At 39.0% G+C, this 18,521-nt stretch overlaps 1 protein-coding gene across 1 annotated transcript in view; it reads left to right on the forward strand.

Annotated features, from left to right (window-relative positions):
- Positions 1-18,521, forward strand: part of ephb6 (eph receptor B6) — a 76,265-nt gene that overhangs the window by 54,613 nt on the left and 3,131 nt on the right. Inside the window, exons 6-18 of the mRNA XM_047360856.1 lie at positions 9,152-9,307; positions 9,670-9,941; positions 11,389-11,470; positions 13,457-13,581; positions 13,675-13,837; positions 14,717-14,831; positions 14,921-14,976; positions 16,049-16,165; positions 16,245-16,492; positions 16,579-16,797; positions 16,887-17,036; positions 17,822-18,006; positions 18,104-18,262. Of these exons, the coding sequence (XP_047216812.1) occupies positions 9,152-9,307; positions 9,670-9,941; positions 11,389-11,470; positions 13,457-13,581; positions 13,675-13,837; positions 14,717-14,831; positions 14,921-14,976; positions 16,049-16,165; positions 16,245-16,492; positions 16,579-16,797; positions 16,887-17,036; positions 17,822-18,006; positions 18,104-18,262 (2,047 nt within the window). The remainder of the gene's footprint in view (positions 1-9,151; positions 9,308-9,669; positions 9,942-11,388; positions 11,471-13,456; positions 13,582-13,674; positions 13,838-14,716; positions 14,832-14,920; positions 14,977-16,048; positions 16,166-16,244; positions 16,493-16,578; positions 16,798-16,886; positions 17,037-17,821; positions 18,007-18,103; positions 18,263-18,521) is intronic.

An 18,521-nucleotide genomic window follows, 5' to 3' on the forward strand; every position in this document is an offset into this window, starting at 1 on the left:
TATACCGGGGGTTTGTCTAATTAAAAATGGTTCAAAAAGTTCTTATCTATCGAGGACAGAAGCAGCACACAAAGGGAAAAAAAAGCATAATTTGCTGATTGAAAACGGCATCTTCTCAAAAGTTTAATTTGTCCAGGTCTGAGGTAAATATCACAGTGAAAAGAACTGCTGCAATTATGGTAATTTGCATTCGATAATCCCCTTCTCTTTTTACATGGGTGTTTAGTTGACAAAGACAGCGAGGGCCATTATTCTGTTTGTGGGAAGTCCTTCATCTTTCAGCATTTTACTAACATTAATTTACCTCATTGGACTAAATGTGGTCTGCACAAGAAAGCAGAAATTATTTCTTTTATTAGCACCTGAATAAAATGTATGAGCTCAAACAAACAACACGGCTTATTTGTTTGGGAAAATCCAAAAGCAGGCAATGCTCGCCTATACATTTAACATTTGAGAGTGTGATGCTGGAGCTTAGATGAAAATACAGAGCAGATACGCTTTCAGCTGGAAAGATGGAGAGTCACGAAGGCGAGGGCAGGTGAGGCAAACTTAAAGGCCCCTTGTAGGTAGGCAGGTGTGTGCTGGACTCTCCTGCTGTGCGGTCGCATCAGTGGCGGAGCTTATGCGATTATGTGTGTTTTTGTTTTAGCATGGCAGAGCAAAACAACAGGAAAGAGAGAGAGTGAGAGAGAGAGAGATTATGCTTGGAGCTAGAAGAGGGGAATGAGTGCATGAAAAATGGACTAGAAGAGAGAAAGAGAGAAATTGGGTCACTGATCTACATTGCAGTGTATTATGTTGACATAAACTTACTCACCTTGCCGCCATCTTTTTTTTTTTTTTTTCAGTTCATGTTTTTCTTTGGGGAAAATAATTTCAATCGTTTTGTTTTTGTCAATCTGATCTTTTCCATTTGGCTTCTTATCAGTTTCTGACATCGGCTGGTTTTTCTGTTTCTCAATGCTTTACTACATTTCATAGTCCGTTAATTATGTTTGTACACCCTATACTACATCATATTGGCATCAGTACAAGTGGAACAAATATCAAAGTGCTTATAGTTGGAGAATAATTAGCAAGCACTCCAATATTTTCAGCTGTTTATATGTTTTATTTTACGAAGTAGGCTATCTGATTTGCTGAAGTACAATATTTTATTTTTGTCTGGAATTTTTATCACAGAATCTTTGTTATAACTGATTATAATAAAATGTCTACCTTATAGTTTGTGAAGCGGGTAGAAAGGGAGGATGAATGATATCACTGGGGGAAAGGTGGGGGTAGCAGATCAAGCGGCAGGGCAGAGGGCATGCGTTCTCATTGGCTGATGTAATCAGGTGGATATGAGGAGGAGGTGGAGGAGGGTCAAGCTGCTGCTGGAGCTCGTATTGGCGGTGATGATGAGAGCCTTTGTGGCAAAGTCATGTTTCATGTCAGAGCCACACGGGAACACGTCTGTTAATGTACAGGGAGGTTATAAGTGATGCAGAAAGCGCGGCTCAGTCTGTTTTTCTGTTATTGTTTTCCTCATTCATTTTCCTGCAGTTTCATGCACCATCCATGGCATATGTAATTGAAACCAGATATATACATACTCTGTTACAAATGTTGCAAAACCTTTTTCTTCACAATCTGATATTAAATCAGGCTATGCTTTTCCTGTTTCCGGTCAGTTAGGATTAAAAAAATTCTTTATTTCTCTCAAAATAATGAGAGAGACAGATTTTTAGAAAATTTTAAAATACTTCAAAGTGAGTTCAAAATCTAAAGTTTTGGAAAGAGCAGATGATGACGTTACATCTTTGCAAGTTCCTGATTCAATTCACAACATTTGCGATAAATGGAAGCACACTACTGGATGTGCTTTAAGGCAACACCTCAAACATATTTTGTCCTTGTGTGACACCATGGAAAGTTAAAATCAAAACGACTAAGACATCAGGAGCAGAATTGTGGACCTCCACAAGTCTGACTCATCTTCGGGTGCAGTTTCAAGGGACCTGAAATTGCCATGGTCATCTGCTCCAGTAATTATGTGCAAGTGTCAGCACCATATATTTACGGCTATCATGTTCAGAAAGGGTTCTGTGTCCCAGAGAAGAAGTTTTTTTTTGTTCCAAATGTGCCAGAACACAGTAAATACAAAAAACTGCAAATGGCCGGCTGTTGCTGGTAAGAAAGTTTCATTATCCACAGTAAAATTAGTCCTTTACTGACGTGGACTGAAAGGCTGCTCATGGAGGAAGAAGCCACCAGACATGTTCCGGGTCTGGTGCACTCTACACAGTAGAGGAAATCATGAGGAAAGAACATGTGAATATACTGAAGCAGCATCTCAAGACATCAGCCAGGAAGTTAAAGCTTATGGAAGCAAATCGTTACCATATTTCAAATGAAAAAGCATTTCTGGAAATGCTTTTTCATTTTCAAATTTTACATTTCAAATTGAATTTTGGTATTTATTTGCTGGGGTACATTTTGAAAAATAAATCTCAAATGTCTTTTTCTTTTTCATTTTAATTAGGTGAAGGATTGAGCAGTCTTGAAGAAGAAAATGAAAATGCAAATCGGATTATTGATTACTAATTTCATTTATGAGTCAAACAATGCAGCCACATTCTTAAAATGAAAAAGCATTTTCAGAAATGCTGTTTCATTTGAAATATGGTAACGATTTGCTTCCATAAAAGCTTGGGTGCAATTGTCTTTTCTAAACGGGCAGTGACACTAAATTTACCACCAAATTAGTTAAAAAAAAGTAAGGACAACAAAGGTAAAGGTTTTGGAGTTGCCTTTAGAAAGTCCTCATCTCAGTCCCACAGAACATTTCTGGGCCTATCTGAAAAGGTCGTGTGAGCAGGGCAGCCTACAAACCTGACACAGTTGTTTAAGGATACCTAAAACATTTGAACCAAGTTATACAGTTTAAAAAGCTATTTTAATTATTAATGCATACTAATAGTGCCTTAATAATATTGAGGCAATGTATTTAAATGTCTGAATTTGAAAATAGTTTAAAAATATCCAGCAAATTATCTCTTATTATTCTGGCATTTCTTTATGGTAAATCACCCAAAAGATAGAGAGGTTATGTGTCTTTTAATACAGTGTATGTAAACTAAATATATCTTTGTATCTCAATAACTTAGATCACCAAAACGTTTAATTATTTCAATAATTGAGATCAACAAGTAAACCCATTCAAGTCAAGCATTTACTTCTGTTAATTTTGATGATCATGTTTTACAGCTAACGAAAGCCCAAAATGCAGCTTCACAAAAATTGTGAACATTACAAATAACCAATAATTAAAGGATTTCTGATAGAAATGTGGTGTTGCGCCCTACACAATCATGGGGAAGACTGCTGACCTGTCAGATGTCCTGCAGACATTCATTGACACATTCCAGGCTGCTGTATTCAAGCATATTAATGGAAAGTTGAGTAGAAGTAAAAACTGTGGTAGAAAAAAAGATTAGTGGAACAGCAACCTTAAGATGATTGTAAAGCAAAGCCAATTTGAGGGGATTTTGAAAGCAGAAAAATTGTCCTACTGAAATGGATCTTCATGTACTGTACAATATATACACACAATATTGCAGTTAGCAGAGGTATTAAGATGCCTGTGTGCTTTATTTGCAGCCTTCATATGGTCTGAGTTCTAAAAAAACAAGTATTATACAGTATGTAATCTATATTAAATAAGCTTTGCTTTTTGAATTGACCTACCAAAGAAATGAACTTTTTGGTCTTATTCAGATGTGTTCAGATGCACAGCTTTCTTCCTATGTCCCTCTTTGGCAATCTATCTCCGAGTCCACCTCTTCTCTTTTGTGCTCTCTCAACACTCGTTCTCTTCCTGCTGCCTCCTATTTCCCACTTCACACCTGTTTGATCGCTGAGCAAGCTTTCAGAGGCAAGTGAGAACACAGAAAGCCTTTTATCTGTTTATTCCTCCCCACTTTCTCATTCTGCCTTCTTATTTTCTCCTCCCACGGTGCCGAACCACCGCACAGACACATAGAGCCATACACGCTCATTCAACATTTAAAGCTTGAGTCTCTGACAAGGTTATATAAATAAGGTCAGACATTCCCTCCCTGCAGACTAGAAAGACCAGACACACACATCATCCTTCATCCTCCACCTCAAAAAGTACATTAAGACTGGTAAAAAACATATGAGCAAATCAGTTTTTTTGAGCTGCTGGTTCTGGTGGTATCAGCCACTCCATTTGCACTGAGAAAGATGCAAGAGCGCTTCTTCAGATGCACAAACTCCACTTTAAGTTCACAGACAAGGTGAACCTGTTTTAAATGATGCAGCTTGTAATGGACACCGCTTCAGGCACTCACACATACCTCCATGCAAAGTGTGAAAACGGCAGCAGACCAACCTGGAGGCTGCAGACTGTATTCTAGTGATCTCATAGTCGCCGAGGTTCTGGCAGGTTGCAGCAGGAAGCAATGTGTCACTCAGCTCAACCTCAGCTGTCTCACAGTTGACGTTAACAGTTGACCCTTTTTACAGATTGCTATTAAAACCAAAACACACCGGCGTAGGCAGGTTTAAACTGTGTGTTTAATGTCTGTGTGTGACAGAAATAGTATACACAGCCTTTCCACAGAAAACTGTTATTCCTCTCAATTTAACTGCATCCCGTCATCTAAGCTCATATTATGATACACAACAGTTAATGAAATATGTCAGTTATGATTCATTCTGTGATAGTCTGTGTACAAAGTATAGAATTTTCTAAAGAGTTAAAAACCAAATACTTTATATCTGCTAGTACAGTCCTAAAATGTTATTATTTGAGTGTTTGCTCCTATGGTGACAGGTCCTATAAAGCAAATTTCCATCTCTGCGAAATTAATTTTTAAAAGCCATTCCCCTTGTCTAAAAAGCAATTTTCACAAGACTGACTTTTCTTTACTACTTAAAACATTCAGATTTTCTACATTTTTCTCTATTTTGTTTTGGTATATTTCATTTTTATGTTTTTTTTTTTTTTTCATTCTAATTCAGTTCAATTCGAATTCAAAAATACTTTATTAATCCCAAAGGGAAATTAAATGTTGTAGCTTTATTGATTGATAAAGCTCTTTGGAGCCGAACAATAGAAATCTATAAAGAATGTTTCTTTGTCACAGTCTGAGCCCAAAGAGGTAGTTTTATCCAATTAAATGATCCTTTACAAGAAAATAGAAAGAGAAATTGAAAATCTGACTGTGGCATTTTGTTTTATTTGTGACATTTAATTTTTTTCACAAAAATGTCTAGATTTGTTAAATGGAATTCTGTTATTTAAGATTTTTCTTTTTTTGTCACACCCTGAGCCCTAAATCTAAACTTTAGTGGAACTTGCATGCAGCTAATTTTCTTGGGCAGGTGAGTGCATTTTATTTAAGTAGCAGATACCAATTACAAAGTGGTACACAAAGATAGAGCGGGACCATAAAATATTGAATTGAATTGTGAAGAAATAACAAAAAAAAAAAAAAAATTCAGTAGTACTGATAATAAAAAATAAACACCTGGATTTCTCTAATGGGTTTAGGTTGTCCTTATAGATTTCACAAATTGCTGCTTGGACATAGAAGGAAAACATTTGGAAATGATTGTAAAATCCTGATTATTACTATGTAACAAATTAACTGGAGAAGATAACTTTAACAGGGCTGCATGGTGGCGAAGGGTTGGTAGCACAAGAACGTCCTGGGTTCGACTCCCACCCAGGGGTCTTTCTGCATGGAGTTTGTATGTTCCCCCTATGCATGCGTATGTTCTCTCCAGAGTCCAAAAACATCACTGTTAGGTTAATTGGTCTTTCTAAATTGCCCTTAGGTGTGAATGAGTGTGTGCATGGTTGTTTGTCCTGTGTGCCTCTGTGTTGCCCTGCGGTGGACTGACGACCTGTCCAGGGTGTACCCCGCCTCCCGCCAATAGACTCCACGACCCACTACGGAAGAAGTGGTAGAAAATGACTGACTGAACATAAAAAATTGTGAAATTTTATTTTAGACTGATCCACTTATAGTATGTGTACAAATATTATTTAATTTAACACCACGTCTGATTTGCAACCTGAAGTCACAAAGCGATTGTTGTAAATGAGGTTTCATTTTACATCATTGTCTAAAATTCCCATAATTCAGATATGTAACTGTTTTTTGCTTGATTTACAACAAGTTTCACATTTATTTGCAGCGCCTGGCAAAGATGAGCAAAAGTCCTGGTAAATTCAGCTTTTGTTGCAGAATCTAACTCTGAAGAAAAACTGCTGCAGTTTTCTAACAATGAGCTTTCGAGGTTTGGTTTCCCTCACTACCATCCTCCTTACTGCGTGCAGAAGGAGGATAAATCTTTGTCCATTTTTGTTGTTCCTCTGACTGCAGATTTGGAAATGTTCCTTTGTGTTTCCAATTTTGAAAAGTGGTTGAGGTATATGTGCCTTTTTGTCAAATCATGTTTAATCCCCATGGAAACAGGAAGTTACAAACTACTAACTGAAACTTCCTACACATCATGTTCAATTTAAAAAGTGAAATATGAATTCAAAAAATGCTTCAGTTAAAATGTTTTATTGGGAGAACCAATACCTGTGATTTTGTTAAAAACAAATATTTGTAATGTTTTTTTCCCACTAAATTAATGTCCTTGGATTTTTCTAAAACTTTTCAGTGTGAGATTATGACACTGCAGTGAAAGATTAATTTATTTCAAGGTTTTTTTAAAATCTTTGCTAGTGTTGCCAATACGTCTGAAGAGGCACTGAACAAGGAGTAGCTGTCCTGAATCTGTGTAAAACCAGGAAAATTTCCCCTTTAGTTCTTGAAGGAAATAAATCGTTTCATTTAATTCATTTTCTTTAAAATATGAAAATGAAACCGTTTTCTTCTAATAAGAGTCAAGATAAATTCTTTAGTTGCTGGTTGGGTGTTATTATTTCCGATTTAAACACGAGATTTGTATTGATCAACAAATCAGCCTAACGGTTCTGACAGAACTTTTTGCTTTGGGAAAGTGGCCTTTCTTCATGTATGACCGGTGGGTTGGGTGTGCTCTGCTAAACCTGGGCCACATCCTCTGTAAACAAGAGTAAATGATAGTGCTGGGCTAAGTAACAAACATCAGTTCACCGCTGTGAACTTCTGAACCGAAGGAAACCACAAGTGACGCTAAAATGCTTTCAAAACTCCAAAACTCATGTTGACCGAACTGACCAAAGCAATAAAAAAGATAACCTAAAACACAGACAAGACTTCTGAACATGATTCAGACCAGTTTAGTAAAAACCCTCTAAATACAGTTTAATGTGAGTGAGCTGTATATTTTTCTCCAAATTTATACTCTCACATTTTTCCTTACATTTTTTACAGAGACAAAGAGTTGTGGTGGTGAGCTCCTTAACCTCATAGCAAAAAGATGTCCTATGCAAACCTTAGGTGGGGCCTTAGCATTGTCAGTTTGGTCATATTCAGGTGGTTCCATCGCGTTTATATCAGCATAACAGGATTCTGCTCAGGATGCACCCCTGCTGTACAGGTGCTACACCTGGAATTAGCTCCAGGAGCCCTTAATACAATGAAGCTGATATAGGAAACTAATTAGTCTGTGCCCTAATAGCCAAAACCCGCACTCAGTGTTCACAAAAAAGCCATATCTGAAGACCAGTTTACTTACTGTGGGTTTAATTTGCCTAATTAAAACTACAGATACACTGATCTGACTTTTGAGTCCAATTTCCAATATTTAGTCTTTGTAAATGTTTGATCTGTCCATTAGAATGTTAGCCAAAATGATTTCTTTTTAAGAACTTCAACATAAGAAGATAGAAAATCAGCATTTAAAATTTTTTTTGGATCATTAATTGTTAACATTAGGACCAGAGGCAACATCACTACATCTTTAGCATCTCATACTAGCAAATAGCACAGTTAGCCTGTCTATCCGTACTTCACCTGTAGTCTCCATGTTTGTTCCCTGGAATTTAGGTCCCTAACTTAAGTCTAAGATTTCCAAAAGGCTGCTAACATTTCCAAATTCATCATTTTCCATGACAGAGGGAAGTTGAAAGCTTAAAGGGATAAACTCCATTCAGCCTTCGTGTTATCTGCTGAAAGCATGGCTCTATTTTGCCCAGTCTTAGCTCCAATGAACTATAGACATGACTCAACATGTTGTATAAAATACTGTAATCTTTAAATTGATTTTTACATTTGTGGTATTTATTTCTGCTGACTTTATTTTAAACACATCACTGATCAAATATAGTTAACCTTTTGTTTTATCTGAGTAACAGTTTGCACAACTAGGAATGTTGTTACTGCGACATGGTAGCGCTTCAATATGATGTGTTCACTAATCGAGAAAGAGAAATGTTTTTACCATTCTGACATTAAAATATGTACAAAAATATTCTACATATAAGCATTAAAGGGTTTAATGGAGGCACAGTAATGTCGCCTTGCAGCAAGAAGGCCCTGGGTTCAGTTCCTGGCCAGGGCCTTTCTGCATGTTCTCTATAACATTTTAGTATTGAAGCACTGCCTTTTGGGGATTTTCATATGCTGCTTTCATAACTTCCTGTTGCAGCCACCTGTGCTACAGTGCTAACTTTAGATTGTATGTAACAGGAACTACAACAGAAAAATTAGATTTCCTTTGTGTTATTTTTGTATTTCTGTCCTTCTCCATGACAGTGCTACAGCTAGCATCCCTACTATTACCATCTCAAATAAACAAAGTTCTTATGTGAAGTTGTTTTATTACATTTAAACCACAACAGAGGGGAGGAGGTTTGCAGCTTTGGCATCCTTCCATTTTCTGTGATCATGACTTAGCAATGCGTAAGACGGCCAGAATAAATAAGAAGCTAATGAAATTATATTAGTTCCTGTTCTAACAAGTCATGTTGCCCAAATCCTTCTCAGTTTTCTGTGACTGTAAAGTTGGCTTATACACATATTCATAGCTTTAGGTGAAAACCATTGTTTATTTCCACTCTGCCCATCTAAGTTTTTCTTCATAGCTTTAAAGCTTCTGCAGATTTGTTTCTCATAAGGATCAGTGATCACATTTATTGTTTCAATCTTCATGTGAAAATACTCAACCATCTTTTTGTCCTCTTTTTGTCTCTCCACAGCTTGTCCCGTGGGCTACTTCAAGCCTGTTTCTGGCTCCGACCCCTGCACCGTGTGTCCGCCCAACAGCAGAACCAGCCAGGAGGGATCCAGTGTGTGCGAATGTCGCAGCGGCTTTTATCGGGCAGCCAATGATGCCAACTCTTCCGCCTGCACAAGTGAGCTTTGAGTGTTTGTTTGTTTATGCCCAGCTCTCTTTAGGAGATGTGCTAGGGGCCCCAGTGGAGTTAAACTGCGGGAATAATCAAAACACACAGTCAATGACCAAATGCATCTTGCTTTATGGATTGCACATACAAAAACTTGAGAAGTATTAAAGTTCTGTTCTCAGTTAACTTAAAATCCATAACCGTTAAGCTATTTTATGACCTTCTTTCCATTACTTTTGTACACGAATAAATGGATTTACCAGTATGGAGCCATTCTTGTGTCATAAACCTTTCAGCAGATGCCTCAGTCTAAGTATCCTCTGCTTATATTATACATGTCGAACCCTCCTGCTCTCTCTGTTTTTCTCCAGCTCCTCCTTCTTCTCCAGTCTCTCTGACATGGGAGTATGAAAGTGGCGATGGTGGGGTCTCCCTAAGGTGGCGTCCTCCGGTGGACATGGGAGGCCGCAGTGAAGTGTGGTACGGAGTGGTTTGTCGCATTTGCCCGTCGCCCACCTTCAGCAACCCGGCCGCGTGCTCCTGGTGTGGGGAAGGGGTCACCTTCAGCCCATCACAGACCAACCTGAAACAGACTAAAGTAACCCTCAACAACCTGCTGACCAGGGTCACTTATCTCATACAGGTACTGGTCTCTACAGTGAAGATAAATATCTCAGAAAGTAAGGGGGGGGTTACAGTCCCCTTTCCATTATGGATGTCTGTAACCTTACAAAGCAGCAAATGTTCTTAGCTGCACCTGTTATAAATAAATACATGAAGGCTGGGAATAAAACAGCTGAAAACTGAATCTCTGTTTCTTTGATCCCAAGCGGATGTTAGCACATGCTAGCTGCCACATGAAGTTAGAAAAGTAAGAGTTTTAAACTCTTGACTGATTGGTGACTGATTAAAAATCATGGGATTGCTTACTGAAACACTTGAGATTACAGGCCTTCATTATTATCTTGAAGAATAATTATTTCTGACTGGCATCACATCTAAGAGAAATGAGTTCTGCTTTCCGTTTGCCTTTTACTTTGCTGCTGACACCTGAATTCCCCCACTACGGGACAATAAAGGGTATTTATATTTCTACTTTATTCTATTCTATTCTCTGTCCTTTCTAGACAGTGTTTCAGGTGAAACCAACTTTTAAACACAATTCATATTGGTTATTAAAACATCTCAACCAACTTGAAAAGGAAGCTGCTGTTTAAGCCAGCTAACTTCATCCACTTTGTACACAAAACAACAGACAAAATTAACAAACAAATCTTTGTGGAATTCGATCCCCAGGCTGCTCTAGGTTTTAAACCCTTGTTGACTGTTGTCACAAATTCACCTCAAAACACTTGGTATTAATAGAGCTACGGTGGAAAATGTGTTTGTCATCACTGACAATGCCGAATGTCACAAATTTGCATCACAGCTAAATTTGAGATAGATTTTAGGGACTATGTTCAAATTTACAATCGAATTTAGCATCTGCTTGACAGCAAAAACATATAAATTGTTTCTTTTTATATTTGATCGTACATTAATTGAAATAGTAAAGGGTTAAATGTTGGTGTCGGCTATAGAAAAAAAACATATTGGTCAACCTGCAATTTAACCAATATGCTCTAGATGTCTGCTCAGCTTTCTTCTTTTCTACCCCAAAATCCTCGCTCATTCACCATAAGCCCATCCTCCCCTTCGTGCTGAACATGTTCTAATTACTGAGTTTTTCTTTTTCTGGGTTTCTCTCTTCCGACTGATCAATGAAAAAGGTTGTAAATTGGGCTTTAAGACCTTTATGTGAGAGCTCAGACCTTTTCAATGTTCATATAAGGAAAATCAGAGGGTATGAGCTGAATTAATTTAAAAGCTCCACATCATCAAATACACACATTTATTATTTAGCTCCACACAGCTCAGTTGGAATCATGGTCTTTTCTTATTCATTACGGGGAGATATTTCCCATTTAGCAGGATGTGTTGACTTGACATGGTGAATGCTCCATTGCTGTCTTTGTTTCTCACGCATGTCGTAAATGTCAGCATGGACTCTGAATGTCACATCAGTGTGTGTGTTTTCTTCATATTGACAGGTGCAAGCCATGAATGAGGTGTCATCTTTGAGTCCCTTTCCGGCTCGATACACAAGCATCAATTTTACCACCAGCCAGTCAGGTAAGAACAGGACAGAGAGGATGAAAAAGATGAGATGAAAGAAAATGAGAAGGTCTGCATGTGTGGATCCTGTCTGTGTGGGGGTCTCTCCCCCTCCTCCTTCATCTCTTTTGGTGCTTCAGCCCCATCTTTTGCTGTTGCCACTCTCTGGACGAGGGGTCGCTCAAGGTTTCAGCGTCCTGTCAGATCTCATTATAATCACAGAGTAGGGAGAAAGGGACAAATGAGAGATGGGAAGACAAAGAGACAGACAGAAAGAGAGATGAAAGCAAATGAGTTGGGAGACGAAAGGAAAACCAGGCGTTGTACAGACCAAGTGCATGATTATGGCTTTCCAAGAAGCCAGTTACAATAAAGTAGAACTTGAATTCATCTAAATGACCAAAAAACCTTGTGTGTGGACTTCAGGAGTGTATTGGTTAAATAAAAGTAATGTTTTCTCAGGCTTCAGTAGCTTCGCCAGCACAGTGACTGTAACAAGATCCTGCTCTGTGCTCCATAAAACTCCACTTATAGAAACTAATGAACATCCTCCACAGGTTTAGTAACACTGCCCCCATGTGGTTACCTTTTCTTTTTAGTACAATTTCACTGGTTAGAAGCTTAACATTTAATTTGGTTACAATAAAATTTAATTAGGTTAATTCACTGTAAGCAAGATCCAGTTCATTCCAGTTATATTTGAATTCACTTTAAATAAATTCTGTCCACTTCAATTCAGATCAGTACACACTAACACAAACCATTTTATTGAATTTATTTTTACACAGTTGCATCTCAATAAATCTTCAAAAAGTACATTTTAATCTAATGAATTAATAAATAAAAGTTAAACTAATATATGATATGGATTCTTTACACACTCTATGATATATAGCTCAAGCGTTTTTTTTGTTTGCATCCAATTAAAACACAAAATTCAACTCAGAAAATTTGAATATTACACCAGAAAAGCAGAACTAGGATTTTAAATACATCCTGCTGAAAAGTATCCGAATACTGTACAGGCCTCCTTTTGCATGAATTGCTGCATCAGTGCAGCACAGCACGGAGGTGACCTGTGCCTTTGCTGAGACGTTAGGTGTTGCTTAAATAGCAGCCTTTAGCTCATCCTTGTTGGCGCTGTTGGCTCTCGTCTTCCCGTTCACAATACCACATAGCTTCTCTCCTGGGTTAAGATCTGGACAGCTGGCTGGCCATTCAAACGCTGTGATAACCATGGTCATTAAAGCAAGCATCAGCATCTCCATAAAGCTTGTCAGCAGAACATGAAGTGCTGTTAAATCTTGGCTTTGCTGACTTTGGACTTGAAAAAAATGCAGTAGACCAACACCAGCAGATGACATGGCTACCTAAGTTATCACTGACAAGAAACTTTACACTATCTCATTGTTCTTCTTTCAGACTCTGGAACCTTGTTTTTTAACTTAACTGTAAAATTCGTTTCAACTTTGGACTACTAAGCAACAAACGTGTCTGTTTTTCTCCTTAACACAAGTAAGACACCTCTGATGTTGTCTCTGGCTCAGGAGTGGCTTATCACCATGAATGTAGTTAGCCTATGTTCTGGATCCCTGTGTGTAGTGGCTCTTAAAGCACTGACTCCAGCACCAGTCCACATTTTGTGAATCTCCCCCAAACTCTTGAATGGGTTTGGCTTCACTATCTTCTCAAGGCTTATACCTGTTGCTTTAGCATCTTTTTCTACCACAGGTTTTTCTTCCACTCAGCTTTCCATTAATATGTTTGGACACAGAACTCAGTAAACAGCTAGGTATTTGACCTTTTGTGACCTACCCTCATTGTGGAGGGTAATAGTGACTCTCCTTGACAACTGTCCAGTCGCGTCATTTGTGTTTATTGTTCTTATGTCATATTTTAATTTTCCGAGTTACTGACTTTTGGGTTTTAATTAACAGCAAGTCATAATCATCGCAATTAACAGATTTTGTAGATAAATGGTCCGCCATGTCTTGTCCTCCACAGTTCCCAGCACAGTTCCCATGTTACACCAGCTGAGCCGAGCTCCAGTCTCCATCACGCTCTCATGGCCTCAGCCCGATCGACCCAATGGAGACATCCTGGAGTACCAACTCCGATATTATGACAAGGCATGATTGCAAACAAACCACCTGTCATATCTGTCATATTGTTTTACTCAATAAAAGAACATGAACAGGACTTTCTTCACCTCCATACCTCAGGGTTCAGACGTAGACGGTGCAATGACGGTGTACAGCGAGACCAACACAGTGACCGTCAACTCCCTGATTCCCGGTTCCATCTATGCCTTCCAGATCCGAGCTCGAAATGAGAGAGGCTACGGTCCATACAGCAACACCATTTACTTCACAACGCTGCCGCTCGGTACACCAACTTGTGTTACTGTAAAAATATATATTTTAATAAGCAATTACTCTGGTGGGATTTACTATTCACAGAAAGGAAGTGTACAAGCTATATATAGACTTCTAGAAAAGTGGGAGTTTTATAACACCATGAAGGAGTCCTTTGTTTTGTACTGGAGTTTGCAAAGAAATACAGAATCTCCTTTTGTGTCCAGCATTTTCTTTTTTAAATAGTCAGTCAGTCATTTTCTACCACTTATTCCATAGTGGGTTGCGGGGGAGCTGGTGCCTATCTCCAACAGTCTACGGGCAAGAGGCAGGGTACACCTAGGACAGGTCACCAGTCCATCACAGGGCAACACACAAACAACCAAGCACACACCTAAGTGCAATTTAGTGTGACCAATTAACCTAATAGGCATGTCTTTGGACTGCCGGAGGAAGCCAGAGTACCTGGTGAGAACCCACGCATGCATGGGGAGAACATGCAAACTCCATGCAGAAAGATCCCCAGTCAGGAATTGAACCCAGGACCTTCTTGCTGCAAGGCAACAGTGCTACCAACTGCACCACTGTGCAGCCCTATTTATAAATATTTATTTACATTTTTTAATTAATTTAAACTTGGAAAACTAGATCAGACAATTTCTTTAAACATGCTTTTGACATTGTGAAGCATGACAAAGCGCACATAAATATTATTTATTGTGCTCTACAAAGCAAACGAAGTGACTAATAACCAAGCACTGTTAAATTTCATATGCAAATAGTTTCAGACGGAAACAATTCAAATGCAGTGTATTCAGCTGCACCTGTGTGTTGCTATGCAATGATACTCCTGGAACAGCAGAGGTTTGGGAATATCTTGGACTCAGCTGTACTGGTGTGTCTCTCACAGAGGAGCATTCACAGCAGATCCAGAACCGACTTCCTCTGCTCGTTGGCTCGGTGATGGGCGGGGCAGCGTTTCTCCTCGTGGTGGCAGCAATCGTTGTCGTTGTTGTATTTCGCAGGTAAGTCTTTAAGAACATACATGCATGCATTTGTGTCCTCAATTATCTTAATCTTTTATAAATGAACATGCATTTGATTCACACTGCAGCAAGAGGAGAGAGAGTCCTTACAGCGACAGGCTTCAGAGGTACATCAGCAACCGGGGTGAGTACGTAAGTCCATAAAACTAAAATTAGGTATGTATATCAGATGGTCGAACAATTGATTTTTTTAAAAATATTTGCTTAATTTAATGTTGAAACTTTTGCTATTATTTTGTTATTTAAGAAATAGCTGTTCATAGTTTACTATACTGACAGATTGGGACAGTTTTCTACTAAGCACAGACCAAGCAGTACAGAAGACTGAACAATTGGGGTTTTGTTAGAAATATAACAACTATTCTAGAAGGCAAATAAAATGATCACAGATTTCAGGGATTCAAAACTTTCAAATGGCATTCAAAGCAAAAGTGAACCAACAAACTACCATGTTACATTGACTTTTAAAACCCAAATAGCGGAAATTCAGCTAAAGGAATCGTAAAATTAACAAATCCAACACATGATGTGTAGGTTAAAAGATAGAAAAGAGAGTTAAACAGAAGAGTTGCACAGGCGCTACACATTATACTGAGTCATTTCACGTATTTGCTCTTTTGTATTCCCAGTTTGTGCCCATCTGTTGCCATTTCATTTAAACCTATTCAAGTTTTGTACCAATAAACAAACCATTTCATACCAATTTACTGAACAATTCCACATCAGTTTCTTTCTCTTGAAGGTCACCAATCTTTAAAAATGTAGAGAACAACAAAATGTTTCAAATATCACCCACAATTTATTCATACATGCATGGTTTTCAGAAGGTATTTGTATTTGGGTTGGATTTGTTGTCTGGCCCAAAAAGTAGATTTTGACCCCTGATCAAACCAAAATAACTCTGAGTGACCTTTTGCTGGTAGATAATATTTATTACAGTCAGTCAGTCAAATTTCACTAAATCAGACTGTGGTTGATAAAAAAAAACTAAAAAAAACTGTTAACTGTTTCATAATCCATCCATGATTAAATAGATTAAAGTTATATTTATTCAAATGAAGAGTGAATTAGAGATAATTTTATCAGGTAGATTGAAGATCATCCCAACATTGAGATGATAATTAATCTGCATTGTGATTTGTGTATAATGGCTAAAATCCTTGATTTCTTTTCTAAAATTTGCTTTGTAATTCTAGGCGGTGTTAAGTATTATGTGGACCCTTCTACATATGAAGACCCCAGTGAGGCGGTTAAAGAATTTGCCCGTGAAATAGATCCTTCTCACATCAAGATTGAGGAAGTGATTGGTGCAGGTAGGTTTGATATCCTCCTAAATTTCTGCCGTCAAGTTGTCAGCTCAGGTGTAAGTGGTTTGACTTTGCCTTCTCTCAGCCCAGTTCGGTGAAGTGTCTCGTGGACGGTACCGTCCTGTGGGCCGCAGGGAAGTGCTGGTGGCTGTGAAGACTCTTCGCTGGGGGGCATCTGACAGAGAGAGGGGGATATTTCTCAGTGAAGCTGGGGTCCTGGGACAATTTGACCATCCCAACGTGCTGAAGTTGGAAGGGGTTGTCACGCAAACCCCTCCGGAAAGGATAATCACTGAGTTTATGGAGAACGGGCCCCTGGATGCTTTCCTCAGGGTGAGAAAACATCACACTCTCTGTTAGTGTTTGCACCATCAGATTACATATTACAACTCAAACCTTCTTTTCCCCTTCCTCTGCAGGAGAACGAAGGTCAGTTCAGTGTCCTGCAGCTTGTGGGGATGCTTAGGGGAGTCGGTGCCGGGATGCGGTATCTCTCTGAAAGAAACTTCGTTCACAGAGACCTGGCTGCCAGAAACGTGTTGGTGAACTCCAACTTGGTGTGCAAAGTTTCGGACTTCGGCCTCTCCAGACTCATGAGGGGTCTAGACCACAACGTACCCACATACACTGCTTCTCTGGTGAGCTCTGGGACTATGGTTCTTCTTTCATTTGGTTTCTTTGATCAATGATTATCAGTCTGACTGTGCAAATCTGTGTCCTCTATCAGGGCAGTAAGATTCCTGTGAGGTGGACCGCACCAGAGGCTTTTCAACATCGAAAGTTCAGCACAGCCAGTGACGTCTGGAGCTTCGGCATACTGATGTGGGAAGTGATGTCCTACGGAGAGCGCCCATACTGGGACATGAGCAATCAAGAGGTGAGAATGGGACTGTTACCTAAGGACTTTAATGATCTGTAAGATACTCCACTCATCAAATCCAACAGTTTAATGTAATCCTGGATCACCAAAGAGGGTTTAAGTGTTTCCCTTCCCAACATTCACCCCTACTGTTGGAAATACAGTGTTGATAAGAAATAAAATATACTGTGATTGCATATAATCAAAAGTGACAAGAATTTCCAGGACAATGCATGAAGCATAATACAAATTGAAAGGGGTAAAGAAACACAGACCCAGCATAAGGCCCAGATTAAGAACATGCTACAGTGTGCAATGACTGTTTTTACAGTTATATCACTTAATGGATTTCTCTTGTGAAAGTTATCAATCTTCTCTTGCCTTTCCCTTTTCTGCATCTTAATTCTACTACTGTAAGTGACAAAAAGACAGTTATAAGCTTGACGGTGTAATGAATCTGACTGACATGATAGAGAGACTGCTTTCCGACAAACATATGCTAGCACGTCCAGAAAAACAATATGTTAGCAATTAGCTACTTCTGTGTCGATACATACCGGTGTTTTCTCATTTTACCATGATAAAATTATACATACTGATGCAGAAGAAATGTGCTCTCATTTCCCTCTCTTCTTGCATATTTGAGTAGTTCACAAAAATTTTGTAAAATGGCAAAGTGCTAAAATCTCCATAACATTTCCTTAGTTGTTCTTACAAGTACACAATGACCTTTTCTAGTAACCACTTCTCACGCCATGACCCCTGCATATACATCTGATGTCTCTCTATGACCGTGTCTGCAGGTGATGAAGGCGGTAGCAGATCAGTATCGGCTCCCTCCACCTCACAGCTGCCCCCCTGCCCTCCACTCCGTGATGCTTCAGTGCTGGCAGGCCGAACGAGGAGACCGGCCAGGCTTCGACCAGCTCCTCTCCTCTTTGGATCGGCTAATCAGGCACCCTGCCTCCCTCAAGGCCGAGCCAACTCGGTGAGACACCAGCTTCCAAACACACGGCATGCATCAGCTGATGCACGATCTGCATCAGTTATAATACAACTCAATTTCTTGTTTTTAACATTTACAGGAGCTGCTCGCAACCACTGCTCAGCCCAACCCCAATAGACTTAACGTCAGTGGCGACTGTCGGCGAGTGGTTGAAAGCGCTGAGGATGGACAAATATCAGGAAGAGTTTGATCGAGCAAACATAGACACATTAGACAGAGTCAGCAGACTCACTGTGGAGTAAGTAAAAGAGTTGTTTCTTTAAATTTAGTTTTGAAAATCATCAGCAGTTCTGGTGAAATGTTTGCATGCACTACATGAATATCATATTCATGTGAGTCTTTCAATGATTCATGTGAACCATTCCTTTTCAGTGGTAGAATAATTAAAAATAGGAATGTTGTGCGACTTTGAATTCGCTGTTGAATTTCTGTAATTCAAAAGGGATCAAATAAATTATACATACAGGCTCAGGTACATACAGTTAGACTCAAAATTA

Source organism: Girardinichthys multiradiatus, chromosome 3, assembly GCF_021462225.1.
Source record: "Girardinichthys multiradiatus isolate DD_20200921_A chromosome 3, DD_fGirMul_XY1, whole genome shotgun sequence".
Lineage (NCBI taxonomy): Eukaryota > Metazoa > Chordata > Actinopteri > Cyprinodontiformes > Goodeidae > Girardinichthys > Girardinichthys multiradiatus.